Consider the following 15,987-nt stretch of genomic DNA (forward strand, 5'->3'; position numbering starts at 1 on the left):
ACAACCTGGGGAGTGTTCCCAGCACCAGGGACCAAACCGTGCAACTCACAGTTCAGCGCCAGGGAAAATAAAGCCTCATTGCTTCTGGCTGTGAAAACCAGTGGGAGTTGGGGCAGAGGAAGAAACTGCCATTCTCTCAGCACAGTCCGTTTGTTTATAGAGAACCACCGAAGTCCTAGAATGTCTGCAAACCCATCCACTCTGGGAACCACAACCAGGGCAACAGTTAGAAGGGCGCCAGTCCAATATGGAAAGTAGAAGTGCCTGGAAAAGGGGCAAGTGCTGAGCAAGGGGTATTGTTCCTTCTCAACCCCTCCCCCACATACAATGCCACAACATGGTGAAATGGATCACCACACACTGCTGAATACCTAAGGCTCCGCCCCTTACAATATAACAGTTGTGATAGCTCTACCTGAGATTCAGAGGCAAACACAAGAGGCTGTCAAGTTGAGGAGCAGATCTCGGTTCCAGTGGGAGAACTAAGCAACAAGGAGATAGCCAACCTAACAGACGAGGAGATAGCAAACACAGATGCATAGTTCAAAACACTGGTAATAAAGATGCTCACAGGCTTGACAGATATGCTTGAGTTTGGCAAATGCATAAGGGAAGAAAAGAAGGCTAGGCTAAGTGAAAAAAATAAAACTCCACACAAAACCAAGGATGAAGGGAAGGAAACCGGGTTCAAATCAATGATTTGGAACATAAGGAAGAAATAAACAGTCAGCCAGTATAGAATGAAGAAATAGAAACTGAAAAAAATGAAGAGGGGCTTAGGAACCTCTGAAACAACTTTAAACATGCCAACATCCAAATCATAGGGTTACCAGAAGACAAGGAAAAACAAGATACTGAAAACTTACGTGAAAAAATAACGAAGGAAAACTTCCATAATTTGGTGAAGGAAATAAGACATATGAGTGCAGAAAGCACAGAGAGTCCCAAACAAGCTAGATCCAAAGAGGACCACACCAAGACAACATCATAATTAAATTGCCAAAGGGGAAAGATGGAGAGAGAATCATAAGAGCAGCAATAGAAAAGAAGAGAATTACCTACAAAGGGGTTCCTTTAAGACTATCAGCTGATTTTTCAAAAGAAACTTTGCAGGCAAGAAGGGACTGCCAAGAAGTATTCAAAGTGATGAAAAACCAGAACCTACAACCAAGATTACTCTATCCAGCACAGCTGTCATTCAGAATGGAAGGGCAGATGAAGTGCTTCCCAGACAAGGTAAAGCTAAAGGAGTTCATCATCACCAAGCCATTATTATATGAATTGTTAAAGGGACTTGTTTAAGAAAAAGAGGATCAAAACTATGAACAGTAAAGTCACAACAAACTCACAACTATCAACAACAGAACCTTAAAAAATAAAAACAAATTAAGGAAACAACCAGAATAGGAACAGAATCCTAGGTGTGGGGATCATTTGGAGGGTTATCAGCTGGAAGAGCAAAGGGGGAGAAAAGGTAAATGGTGCAGGGATTAAGAAGCATAACTGGTTGGTACAAAATAGACCGGGGGAAGTTAAGAATAATATAGGAAAGGGTAAAGCCAAAGAACTTATATGCACAGCTATGGACATGAACTAAGAGGGGTGGGACTGCTGGAGGGACGGAGGCTACTGAGCGGAAGGGGGCAAAAGAAATAGAAATTGGGACAACTGTAACAACATTATCAATAAAATATACTTAAAAACTTAGAGGCCAGTCATGCAAAACTTTGGAGGCCAGGTTCATAAGCTTATACTTCATCCTAATAGCAGTGAAAAGGCACTAAAAGATTTTACTCATGATATGACATTATCAGATATGCAGCTCTAAAGGATGACTTTGGATGGTATGAAATGGCAGCAAGGAAGGATGACAGGACACTATTAGACTGGTTAGGAAGCTGTTGGTGTAAATCAATGGTTCTCAACCAGGGCAAGTTTTCTTCTTCCCTTCTTCCCCTCAAGATATTTAGCAATGTCTAGAGATTTTTTGTTTCATTGTCACAACTGAGGAAGGACAGGTGCTGCTGGTATCTGGGGAGTAGAGGCATGGGATGCTGCTACACATCTTACAATGCATAGGATAGCTGTCACAACAAAGAATTATCCAACCCAAAATGTCCATAGTACTGAGATTGAGAAACTCCAGTATAGATTATAGTACCTTCAGTTCTGGTGGTAGTGATAGGGGTAATACAAAAAAGTGAACAGAAATACTTTTGTACATAATTGTGAGTAGGTTATACATATTTTATTTTTTAGTTTATTATTTTATGTTTGGCTTTTTTCTGTTTATGTTAAAACATAAGCATATTTACTCTATATAGGCTTTTTTTGTGTGGTGTTCTTCATGTGTATTTTTCCTTTTTTTCAAAAGTAATGTAGAGTGCTTGATCCATTTTGCACTTTAGGGATATATATATATCTTTAAATCTTATGTAAAATTTATGTATAATGAAATGTACCAATTTTAACTGTACATTTGCTAAATTTTAATAAATAAGCATCATTTTAATACCTCCATAATAACTTTATTTTAAAAACTAAGAACTAATAGATGTAGATTTAGATTTTTAGAAATGAAGACCTTAAGTAGTTAGCATTGCTTTGATAATTTTTATAACTTGAAGACTAGAAATGATTTTATTTTAACAACCATATGCAATGTATAATTAATTATGCCTAGTCTTTGAGAAAGATGGCTTTTTTCTATATATAGGGTATGTTAATAGAGGAATTGCCATGGAATATTCCAAATCTTACACTAGGTCACCATACTAGTTGGTTAATATATTTCATATGATTTTAGAATTAGGATGGCATCAGGCAGAAGTGCTTTTGTTTAGCTCTTTTGATAGTTTTTAAACATGATTTATCAAAGCTCTTTGAGCAGTTTACTAAAAAAAAAAATTTTTTTATTGTATGTGAAAATTGTACCTCAATTTTTTAAGTATATTTTATTGATTATATTGTTACAATAGTTCCAATTTTTTCACCTTTGCTCCCCACTGCCCAGTACCCCCCTTCACCAGCAATCCCCCCCGCCCCAGTCCATGCCCATGGGTCGTACATGCAAGTTCTGTGGCTTCACCCTTTCTTATATTATTCTTAATTAATTAATTAATTTTTTTATAACAAAAAATAACATTCCCTCCCTCTCAGACTTAAGACTCTTTATAATCTTATAAAGGACAATGGGCGAAGGTCTCGAGCTCCTCTAGCTGCTTCAAGCTGGGCATTATCGTCATATTACCTACGCTTGGGTCCAGAAATCCCTAATAAGAGTGGGGGTGTGGAGGGGAGGGTGGCCTTCCCACATGGGGAAGGATCTTGCAGACTCCAGGTCAGCTGGCTGTCCCCGGACAACGGTGTCCTTGGTTTAACAGGCTGGCATCCTTGTATTCTAGGGGCAACAGATTTGGCAACAGGATTAAAAGACATCATTCAATCCATAACCACTAGATGACAAAAGGCAGGTATTAATTTTTCAGTGTCCCACATTAGGGAAAAAAAGGGCTTCTTTGGAGGAAGGTGTGCCAGGCACATCTAACCCGTCCAAAACTCTTTTGCCTATTATACTTAGTTTGGGCTGAGGGAAATATTTTAGGTTTCCCCCTCCCCCAGACCTCTGGGCCCTTTCTGTCCAAGCCATTAGGATAGAAAAGAGAAGCCAGTTTTAAAGTGAAGCCCACAGACCACCCCATACTTCACCAACCAAGCCACTTAGTTAAGCCAAACCTTTGAGTATCAGGAAGCAGCGATGCAGAGAGGATTAAGTGAGGCCTATGCGTACAGATAATCACTCAGCTAATGAGATCATAGGCTTATGTCCTTTGAAAACAGAAAACACATGTTAATTTATGTAACATAATCCACAAACAAGTCTCTAAATCTGTAAGACTGTCTTATTGGGAAGACATCCAGTTGCAAGTCATTTGACATTCTTCTCGCCTGTAAAGTAAGCGTCTTTGATGATGCCACAGACATGGTTTAACTTTCAAATGAAAACAAACTTTAAATGAAAAGAAACTTTAAAGACAGTTAGCTGTACTACTTTATAGTCTGCCACTGAGCATTGTGATTTTCCTTGAATCATGGTTTTTCTCAAGATTACCCTCCTTGTTATTAAAGAGACTGCATGAAGTCCATTTTTAATTTATCCTGTTCATTTGCATAAACACAAAAAGCAGCAGATGATCACTTCTGATCTTTAGTTCTGGTTTGCTGGAACTTACGCAAGGAACATTTAGGGTGACCTTCAGTCTACCCTTCAGGGCACAGAAGCTGAGCCACATACCTACCATTCAGGCTTGCTGGTAAACACCTGTCTTTTCCAAGTCCTTCACGTTTTCCATTGTGCCTTAAGGTCCCTTCTAGCCATCTTTCAGGAAAACAGCCTTCATTCCTTCCCTGGAAAGATTGCCATGGACCGCACAATGAACCAAGGTACCAGGCCCTTTTTCTCGTGTGCTTTTATTACCCTCAAAAGTCAATCCTAGGTCCTCAGTGCTTTTTGGTAACAACCAGCGCACAAGCATGTCTCCTTTAGGCATGGCATTCCTGTCAAAGTCTTGGTCAACAAAACCTCTATTAACAACTGGTCTTATTAGTTTTATGCAGAGAACCTTATGTCATTACGTACTTCCTCATAATGCCAAATTCTGGAGGGATCAGATAGGGAGAAAAATATACAGATTGAAAGAAAATCCTTATCCTTCTAATATTCACTAAAATCGCATTTTCATTCTTTGTATTTTTTTTTCCCCAACAAAAATTTTTTTGTTTTTCTATTACAGTTGTCCCACTTTTTTCCAAATTGCTTCCCTGCACCCTGCTTATACCTTCTCCCACAGTCAGTCCCCACCCAGTTGTCCATGTCCGTTGCTCATTTATACATGTTCTTTGACTAGACCCTTCCTCTTCTTACCACCTTCTCTCCCTCCCCCTCGCCCCTTGTCGCTGTTAGTCTACTCCTTGTTTACATAGCTCTGGTTCAATTTTGCTCATGTCTGTGGTGTTCATTAGTCTTCTGTAATAGGTGATACCATAAGGTATTTTTCTTTCGTTGCCTGGCTTATTTTGCTAAGCATAATTCTCTCTAGTTCCATCCATGTTGTTACAAATGGTAGAAGTTCCTTCTTTCTTTCTGCTACATAGTACTTCATTGTGTAAATGTACCACAGTTTTTTGATCCACTCATCTACAGATGGGCACTTAGACTGTTTCCAGCATTTGGCTATTGTAAATAGTGCTGTTATGAACATAGGGGTGCATAGGTTCTTTTGAACTGAGGTTTCAGAATTTTTCAGATATAATCCCAGCAGTGGAATTGCTGGTTCAAAAGGCAGTTCCATTTTTAGTTTTTTGAGGAAATACCATACTGTTTTCCATAGTGGCTGCACCAGTCTGCATTCCCACCAACAGCACACTAGGGTTCTCTTTTCTCCGCATTGTTGCCAGCACATGTTGTTTGTTGATTTGTTGATGATGGCCATTCTGACTGGTGTGAGGTGGTATCTCATTGTGGTTTTTATTTGCATTTCTCTGATGGCTAGTGATGTTGAGCATCCTTTCATATGTCTTTGGACCCTCTGTATGTCCTCTTTGGTAAAGTGTTTGTTCAGGTCCTTTGCCCATTTTTTTATTGGGTTGTCTCTCTTCTTGGTGTTGAGTTGTATAAATTCTTTATATATTTTGTAGATCAATCCCTTGTCTGAGGTATCATTGGCAAATATATTTTCCCATAGGGTTGGTTCCCTTTTCATCTTGCTGATGTTTTCTTTTGCTGAGCAGAAACTCTTTAGTTTGATATAATCCCATTTGTTCATTCTTTCCTTTATTTCCCTTGCCTTAGGAGATATAGTAGTGAAAATGTTGCTACGTGGGATATCTGAAAATTTCCTGCCTGTTTTCCTCTAGCACTTTTATGGTACCACGGCTTTGATCCATCTTGAGTTTATTCTGGTGTGTGGTGTAAGTTTGTGGTCTAGTTTCATTTTTTTTGCATGTCCCTGTCCAGTTCTCACAACACTATTTGTTGAAGAGGCTCTTTTCACTCCATTTTATGTTCCTTCCCCCTTTGTCAAATATTAGTTGACCGTATAGTCCTGGGTTTATCTGGGCTCTCTATTCTGTTCCATTGATCTATGTGTCTGTTCTTATACCTGTACCAGACTGTTTTGATTACCGTGGCCTTGTAGTATAGTTTGATATCAAGTATTGTGATTCTTCCCCCTGTGTTCTTCTTCCTCAAGATTGCTGTGGCTATTTGGGCTCTTTTTTGGTACCATATAAATATTTGAAGTATTTGTTCTAGGTCTGTGAAATATGTCATTGGTATTTTAATAGGGATTGCATTGAATCTATAGATTGCTTTGGGTAGTAGTATGGACATTTTAAAGAGTTGATTCTTCCCGTCCATGAATATGGTATATGCTTCCATTTATTTGTATCTTCCTTAATTTCTTTCTTCAGTGTTATGTAGTTTTCTGAGTACAGGTCTTTACCTCCTTGGTTAAGTTTATTCCCAGGTACTTTATTTTTCTTGTTGCTATGGTAAATGGGAATTTTCTTTTAGTTTCTATCTCTGAAATTTTATTATTGGTGTACAGAAGTGCCTTTAATTTCTGAATATTGACGTTGAACCCTGCTATTTTCCCTAATTCACTTATTAGGTTGAGTAGTTTTTTTTGTGGAGTCTATAGGGTTTTCTATGTACACTATCATGTCGTCTGCAAATAATGACAGTTTTACTTCCTCTGTCCCAATTCGGATGCCTTTTATTTCTCTTTTTTGCCTGATTGCTGTGGCTAGAACTTCCAAGTCTATGTTGAATAGGAGTGGAGACAGTGGACATCCTTGTCTTGTTCCTGACCTCAGGGGGAATGCTCTCAGTTTTTGCCCATTGAGTATAGTGTTTGGCTTCAGGATTCTCATATGTGGCCTTTATTATGTTGAGGTATGCTCCCTCTATTCCCATTTTGCTGAGAGTTTTCATCATAAATGGGTGTTGTACTTTATCAAATGCTTTTTCTGCATCTATTGTTATGATCATGCAGTTTTTTTCTTTCATTTGTTTATGTGGTGTTATGTTTATTGATTTGTGAATATTAAACCATCCTTGCATCTGAGGGATGAATCCCACTTCATCGTGGTGTATAATCTTTCTAATGTGTTGCTGGATCCTGTTTGCCAATATTTTGTTGAGGATTTTAACATATATGTTCAACAGCGATATTGGCCTATAGTTTTCTTTCTTTGTTGTGTCTTGACCTGGTTTTGGAATTAGGGTAATACTGGCTTCATAGAACGAGTTTGGGAGTCTTTCCTCTTCTTGGATTTTTTGGAATAGTCTGAGAAGGATAGGAGTTAGTTCTTTCCTAAATGTTTTGTAGAATTCACCTGTGAAGCTATCCAGTCCAGGGCTTTTGTGTGCAGGGAGTTTTTTGATTACTGCTTCAATTTCACTAGTTGTTATTTGTCTGTTCAGGCTTTCTGCTTCTTCTTGATTCAGTTTTGGAAGATTATATGTTTCCAGTAATTTGTCCATTTCATCTAGGTTGTCAAATTTCTGGTGATACAGTTGTTCGTAATAATATCTCACAATCCTTTGTATTTCTCTGGTATCGGTTGTGATTTCTCCACTTTTGTTTCTGATTTTATTTATTTGGGTCCTCTCTCTTTTTTCTTGATAAGCCTGGTTAAAGGCTTGTCGATTTCCTTTATCTTTTCAAAGAACCAGCTTCTACTTTTGTTGATCTTTTGAATTATATGTTTAGTCTCTATGTCATTTAATTCTGCTCTGATCTTGTCAATTTCTTTCCTTCTACTCACTCTGGTCTTTGCTTGTTGTTCTTCCTCTAGTTCTTGTAGCTGTAGGGTTAAATTTTTTATTAGAGATTCTTCTATTCTTTTATTCTATTCTATTTATTCTATTTTATTTTATTCTATTCTTTTATTCTTTATATTGCTGTGAACTTTCCTCTCAAGACTGCTTTTGCTGTATCCCATAGGTTTTGGGTTGTTGTGTGTTCATTATCATTTGTTTCCGGAAACTTTTTGATTTCTTCCTTGTTGTCATTGTTAACCCATTTATTATTTAATGGGTTATTATTTATTCCATGAGTTTGAAATTTTTTGAGTTTTTTCCTTGAAGTTGATTTCCAATTTTAAGGTATTGTGATCTGAGAAGATGCTTGATCTAATTTCAATTTTCTTGATTTTGTTGGGGCTTGTTTGGTGTCCTACCATGTGGTCTGTCTTTGAAAATGTTCCGTGTGCACTTGAAAAGAATGTATATTTTGCTTCTTTTGGGGTGAAAAGTTCTATATATATCAACTAAGTCCATTTGATCTAGAGAGTTGTTTAATGCCTCAATATCTTTGGGGTTTCTTTGCTTTGAAGATCTGTCCATTGTTGACAATGAGGTGTTAAAGTCCCCTACTATGAGTGTGTTGCTGTCTATATCTTTCCTGAAGTCTTTCAAAATTTTCCTTACATATTCGAGTGCTCCTAAGTTGGGTGCATATATGTTTACAATGGTTATATCTTCTTGACAGATTTTTCCCTTAGGTATTATGAAATGTCCTTCTTTGTCTCTTTTTATGGCTTTTGCTGTGAACTGTGTTTTGTCTGATATAAGTCTTGCTACTGCAGCTTTTTTTCATGTCCATTTGCTTGAAATACTTTTTTCCATCCCTTCACTTTCAGTCTGTGTAGATCTTTTGTTCTAAGGTGGGGTCTCTTGTAGATAGCATATATGTGAGTCATGCTTTCTAATCCATTCAGCTACCCTGTGTCTTTTGATTGGAGCATTTAATCCGTTTACATTTAAGGTTATTATCAATAGGTACTTATTCATTGTCATTTTCCCCCTTTATACTTGTGTTCCTCTCTGTCTCTGTTTCTTCATCTTCTTGAAGCAGACCCTTCAGCATCTCTAGCAATGCTGTTTTGGTGGAGATGTATTGTTTTAGCCTTCTTTAGTCTTAGAAACTCTTTATTTCACCTTCCATTTTGAATGAGAGCCTTGCTGGGTAGAGTATTCTTGGTTGTAGGCCTTTGTTTTTCATTGCTTGGAATATTTTTTGCCATTCCCTTCTGGCTTGTAGTGTTTCTGCTGAGAAATCTGATGATAGCCTTATTGGAGCTCCCTTGTATGTTATTAGCTGTTTCTCTCTTGCTGCTATTAGGATTCTCTCTTTGTCTTTCAATGTTGCCGTTTCAATTATGATGTGTCTTGAGGTGGACCTGTTGGGGTTCATCTTCATTGGGACCCTCTGTGCTTCCTGGACTTGCGTTACTCTTTCTCTCATCGTGTTAGGGAAGTTTTCTGTCATTAGGTTTTCAAACAGGTTTTCTATCCCTTCCTCCTCTTCTTCTCCTTCTGGAATTCCTATGATACAGCTATTATTACGTTTCATGTTGTCCTGCAGCTGTCTTAAAACCTCTTCATTCTTGTTCAATCTTTTCATTTTGTTTCACTGTCTAGGAATTTTTTTCTTTGTTGTCTTCCAGCTCGCTGATCTGATCTTCTGCTACCTCTGGCCTGCTTTTAATTCCTTCTACTGTATTCTTCAATTCAGAAATTCTATTCTTCATTTCCCCCTGGCTCTTATTGATAGCTTCTATGTCCTTTTTCATGCTGGTGTAATTCTCAGTAAGTTCCTTGTAGTTTCCCTGGAGTTCCCTGTAGCTTCCCTAGAGTTCTTTGTAGTTTTTCTTGAGCTCACTGAATTCATTTAACTTCCCCATAATCCATGTTTTGAATTCCATATCTGATAGTTTGCTTCCCTCTATTTCATTTAGCACTCTTTCTTGGGATTCTTCCTTTCCTTTCGATGGGGGGTTGTTTCTCTGTCTCCCCATTTTTGTGACTCTTCTTTTTTGTTGCTGCTTCTTAGATTGATCTGCACTTTCTGGATCAGCCCCTGGCGGCCTCAGATTGTGTACCAGTCTGGGCCTAGGCAGCCTGCTGGAGACTTAAGTGAGATCTATTGCCTTTGTCTGTCTCCTTTAGTTGTTAATCAATTCAATCTGTGATTAGCCATCAGGCTTAAGGACCGAGGGTGGGGCAGCTTAATTCCTGTAGCTGGGACCCGGTTGGCTGATCCTCCAGTTCTCCCCTCAAAGCCACTGCCCCAAATTCTCCTCAAGCGTCTCTAGTCCTCTCTGCCTTCCCTCTGCTTGAGGCCAGGGTAAGTGGGGGCCAAAATATTTTTGTACGTGATCCGCTTAAGAGTTCTTTTTCTCCAACTGTTTCTCTAAGGCTCGCAAGAAACCCTGTGGCTTTTCCTTTTTTACAACTGGATACTATTTTACTTTCCACTCTGTTTCTGTAGGCTGGGAAGCCCAGCTGGGGGTTTAGACCCTTCCCTTCTCAGGGGGAACTCTGAGCTGCTAAGCTGTTTCTCAGTCCCTTCAGCTGCCACCCGTGGGATCCCAGTCAGCCCTTCTGTGTTTCCACACTTCCTACCGGTCATGTTGTGATGTAGCAGCCTTTTTTGTCTCTCCATGGTTATAAGACTTCTCTCCAGCTACTGTTCAGTTGGTTATTCAAGATGATTTCTCCACAATTAAGTTGTAAATCCCTACTGGTCCTGGGAGGATGTTAGTGTAGCTTCCACTTACTCCTCCGCCATCTTGGATCTCTATACCTCAATTTTTAATAAAAGAAATGAGTATAGCGAACAACAGGTGCATAACTGGGAAAGTGTTATGGTTTGTCCTGTATAGGCAGAGTAGTACTTATTGTTTCATACCAGACCTACTTCTATCTTTTCCTATTAACTGAATGTTCCCTTGGGCATATGGGTTCATCTGTTCTTTTTTAAAAAAAAAATTGAGTATGGTGCCAGGTAGGTGCCTAGACTTATTGAGGGGATCACTTTGTAAATTATATGTCTGATTACTGTGTTGTACATCTGAAACTTTATAAAATAATGTTTTTGGTTTTTCTTAAAATCTTTTATTTTATCATTATCTAAAATAATATTGAATTTCAACTGTAATTGAACAATTTTAGAAATAATTTAAAAATATATAAATAAGTCATTTATAGCCTTTGCAAAGTGGAAGACTTTTAAGTATTGATTACTTATATATTTCTTAACCTACTTAATTTATCCTGCTTTGGAAAATGTCAATTCCTCTGATTTTTGCATTTTTTAAATGCAAGTATGTAAGTATCGAAGCAGCTCTTTAAATAAAATTGGCTATTAACAAAACCATTGGGCTAGATTGCTGTAGGGATAAGGTTATTTTTGTTGGGCTTCATAGCAACAAATTATACTGGTCCACAGAAAGTTTTCTTATAAATGCGTTTAGTTAGTTATAAGAGTAGATTAAGAGATTTAACTGATCAGTGAATACTAGCAACTACCATTCAGGCCACGCTCTGCTGCTGCTGGATCAGCAGACTTAGTTTCACTTGAAGGAAACAAATATACACTCATTGTAAAAGGACAATCTGTTCTTTATGGTGCATTTTGTCCCAGTAGCTGACTAACTGTTACAGGTAAAAATGTTTAAGAAAGTAATACGTACACCTAAATTATTTAAATATGAAAACTAAAGTGTAAAGTTAAGTTTTAATGGAGTATGACATAGTTTATTTTAAACATTTAGGCCTATAAAAACATGTATTGTACTGTTGTAACTTTCCAATATGTTTAAGAATAACACAGTAATCATTAATAAAGATAGATATATAGACTGAAGATGTTACTAAAAAGCTTTTATTTTCACCCTAAGATCTTTTCTGTTCTCCTTTGACAGAACTACTAGGTAATAGTATAAACATGTATACTTACAGTTATAGAATTGTTTTTAAGACGAAAATATTGTTTGATATACCCATTATCTTGGTGCCCTTTATTTCTGTATCTGAAAACACATTTTCTGGATTTTCAGAAATGTGACTCTAGTTCACATTCTTAATACCCTAGTACTTAAGCAGTTTTTTTCTACTTCCATAGGAGTTTAAGCAGAAAAATGAAGCAAATAAAATTTAAAGTGTCTAATAGAGAAAATTTGATCACTTTTATGGTGAGATATGTATCTATTTTTTCTTCCTAATGTAGGAGACTTTTCACAAGCATGGGATGTTCTTCTTGACCATATACAATCAGCAGCACTCAGCAAAAACAATGAAGTATCTCTGGCTGCGCTGAAAAGCTTCCAGGAAATTTTACAGATTGTATCCCCTGTCAGGGATTTGGATAAGCCTGAGACACCACCTGTAGTTAATGTTCCTGTGCCTGTCCTTATAGGGTCCATACCAGGCCCTGGCCTGAACAGGCCATTTGTGAGAACAGATTCCATTGGAGAAAGACTTGGAAGATACAGTTGCTCTGAGCCACCCATAGTTACTGATGAGCTTGAAGATTTGGATCTCTGGTGGGCTGCATGGAATACCTGGTACAGAATTGGATCCGAAAGCACTAAGCCTCCTGTTACTTTTGATAAACTGACTTTCATCCCCAGCCAGCCTTTCCTTACAGCTTTAATTCAAATATTTCCAGCTCTCTACCAACACATAAAAACAGGTTTCAACATGGATGACTTGCAAAAATTGGGGGTAATATTGCACAGTGCTGTTTCAGTCCCAATAAGTTCGGATGCATCCCCTTTCATTCTTCCTTCTTATACTGAAGCAGTTTTGACAAGTTTACAGGAAGCTGTACTTACAGCTTTAGATGTTCTCCAAAAGGTAATTGAATTCTTTTGGCTGTTTAAACAATAATACATTTGGTTCTGTGGAATTTTAACTGCTATATACTTTTGGGGATGAATTCTGGATCATCAGGATTGTTGTTTACATATACTTTGGGATAAATTCAGGATTATAAAGAACTAGTTATTTTAAAAACATGTCGTTTTCTGATTTTTTTTTAAAAGGAAATTCAGGTTTGGTTTGAGAGTCTTTAAGAGACTGTGTGCACCCTGTATTTATTCACCAGCTTTTTTGATTAATTCATGTAGCTCTTCATAAGAGAATAATACTTTTTGGAATAACAACTTCAGTAAAAGTACTTATATAATTAGAAAATTAATAAGCAATGGGATTATATATATATATTTCATCTGCACTTAAATTTAGCTCTGAAATTGTTGAAAGCTTATTTTTTAAAAAGTTAAGGATAAACTTATAAAGTATTTCACAGAAATTTTAGAAAGCTATATTTTTACCTATGTGTGTTTTGTTACTGCAAAAAAAAATTGTTAAAACAGACCTAAAAATCATTGAGCAAGTCCCAATTAGCAAGTGACAGCAAATAAAAACCAAAGAATTGTTTAAACTTTAAGGTAATTGTTAATGTAATTTACAACAACCAAAATGCTGAAGAAAAAAAAAAAAGTCAGTTGAAGAGCCAGCAATTCCAACAAAGTAGCTATAACATTCTAACAATATTAGAATGGAACTAAAACCTGGTTACACATATGTGATCAGTAACTATTTATGTCACATAAGTCATGTTTTCCATAAACTGATTTCATACATTCAACTGGAATGATTGAAACTTTCACAATAAGAATGGTAGTTTCTGCTACATGATAATACTTCTTAATTGTGTCTGAAGGAAGTCTAGCTGAGCAGTAATTCTTTAATCTCTTTAACCCTACTATACAGAGAAGCAAATTGTGTAGAAACTTAAAATTTAAGAGAATCTGGCATTAAAAATTTTTATTGTAAGGGTATCAGTTTTTCACAATTGAAATCAAAATAGCTGTTTTTAATTGCAGTGGGGAAATAAAGTACCTTCTCAATAATTACTCTTCCCCCCTTGATTGATCATGCTTATAAATTGCTTAGAGACTGCTCTAGAGGGAATGGAAGAGTTACAGTATTCTATCAGAAAAGACAAGAAAAGCTTACAGGCCTGTGGGATGCGTATAATCTACAACTCTCATGCAGATGTTGGAGTCAGGCTTTTATATATATGTAGAATGTAATAAAAAGAAACAACAAATGCCAAAAGTTCTTTTCAAGAGAAAAAAGCATATATATATATATATATATATATATATATATATATATATATTTAAAATCCTCTGCTTTAGCAATAAGACAATAAGTGGAATCTTTCATCCCAATTACTAGGAATTTGTCTTGAGATTTTAATGGCTTTCAAAACAGCATATACTTTCAACCTGAAACTTAAGAAGCTTTATTGTTTTTCAATTTATATTTTGCATTATTAATTTTCACTGTATCCATCATTTGCTACTTGTGAGGTTATCTAAATGATGTTGCATAATTCTTGAAAGTAGTACAACATGGGGTCTTTAATTTAATTTCCTAACAGAGAAAAATCAATATTTTATTATCTGTAAGAGTGTTTTTATATTTTCCTCCAAGAGTATTGGAAAGCTTTTTGCTTTGGGACTTTATCCTTAAACTAATAAGCTATGCAGCAAAACATTTTATTGATTAAAAGCTATTTTTCTTCCTAAAGGAAAAACTCACTTTTGATTTCATGTTTACTCTTATATTTAAGGTCACAATCTTCTCTTGGTTCTCAAATCACTAGTTCACAACCAAATTGACTTAGTTATGCATGCTAATTGATTTTGTTTTTTTGCCAAGATATTTTGGCATACATGGGGAACCTGATAATTTGATTATTTGCTCTTATTAAGTTCTGAGATCAGGAGACTGTCCGTCTTATTTATTGCTAAGCCTCCTAAAGTCAGATGGCTAGATAATACCCTATCTGCCTCCGTCAGCACAGCGGCTGAGTGGCCTCCAGGAGACTCCATCGCATTGTGTGTGAAGTGGTGTCTTTGGAGTTGTGCAGGGAAGCCATGTCTTCTACCTATAGGGACAAGTTTCTGAATCTCTCTGTACTTCAGTCCTCATCTATAAAATGAAAATAATAAATCTATAACTTTTTTTCCCTATTAAATGGGATAATATTTGTAAGATATTTAGTGCATGGTACAGTTAAACATTCAGTGAATGTTACTTTAATTGTTACTATCTTTATCATCAAGTTCTCTAGCTAAGGTCTTAGTATGTGGTAGGTACTGAATGAATTATTGTATGTGACTCAGAGAAACCTTGAGCCATACCAGAGGTTAGATGTCCAGTTTTTTTTTCTTGTTTTCATATACACAGTTTTCAGTGACTAATAGGCAATACTGTTTAGATTGCTTATTGGATTAAAATGTTACCATGTTTATACTGTAGGTTTTGTAGTATACAAATTTCAGAACAGTGAAGGAGAAAAACCAATAATAACTTTTTCTTAGATGGAGTTTATTGTTAAAAATAAAAAAGTCAACTCCATATTGTTTAAGATCCCAGACTAGTTTTATAATTGATAATTCTATTTATATGTTTTCTTTTTATGAAGGACCACAGAAAATCGCACTGCATAGTCAAAGTCATTATTTGATGCTAAAATAATAACAGAGAAATTGTGTTACTTAGTTTTCTAAGGTATCCATAAAGGCTTTTTCTTTTTTTCAGTCAATGAAAATAAAATGATTCACTTAAGATAATGGTCTCTTTTCCATAGTAATTACTGCTTGTTTACTTCTAAGAGTTAAGACTGAGCAAGAAGTTAATAAAGAAGGTGAGCCCTGGCCCGTATAGCTTGGTTGGAGGATTGTCCTATAACTGAAAGGTTGTAGGTTCTATTCCCAATCCTGGCACATAACAGGGCAACCAATTGATGCTTCTCTCTTGCATCAATGTTTCTCTCTCCCTTTCTCTCTCTAAAACAAAGGAAAATGTCCTTGGGTGAGATTTAAAAACTATTTTTTTTTTTAAAGATGAAACTATTAGAAGCAGTTAGATTTTTTTTTTTTTAATCATTCAGGTTCGCCATTTACTATTTCTGGCAAAAATAGCTACATATTGAGAGATGGTGTTATTTGTTTATTTTTTACACTGTAACTTTAAGATGATCTAAGTAAAGTATGGGCAGCACTTTTGTTTACCATTTTCTATATCAGGACATTTTTTCTAAACTTTAAGTTATAGCT

General features: G+C 36.4%; 1 protein-coding gene across 2 annotated transcripts in view; it reads left to right on the top strand.

The window, feature by feature from the left end:
- Positions 1–15,987, top strand: part of MON2 (MON2 regulator of endosome-to-Golgi trafficking) — a 129,272-nt gene that overhangs the window by 76,694 nt on the left and 36,591 nt on the right. For both annotated transcript variants that reach the window (XM_090273546.1, XM_090273547.1), the window contains exon 26: positions 12,078–12,706. In XM_090273546.1, the coding sequence (XP_090129672.1) occupies positions 12,078–12,706 (629 nt within the window). The remainder of the gene's footprint in view (positions 1–12,077; positions 12,707–15,987) is intronic.

The sequence above is a fragment of the Furipterus horrens genome, unplaced genomic scaffold (assembly GCF_987537825.1).
Source record: "Furipterus horrens unplaced genomic scaffold, mFurHor1.1.pri manual_scaffold_4, whole genome shotgun sequence".
In the NCBI taxonomy this organism is placed as follows: Eukaryota; Metazoa; Chordata; class Mammalia; order Chiroptera; family Furipteridae; genus Furipterus; species Furipterus horrens.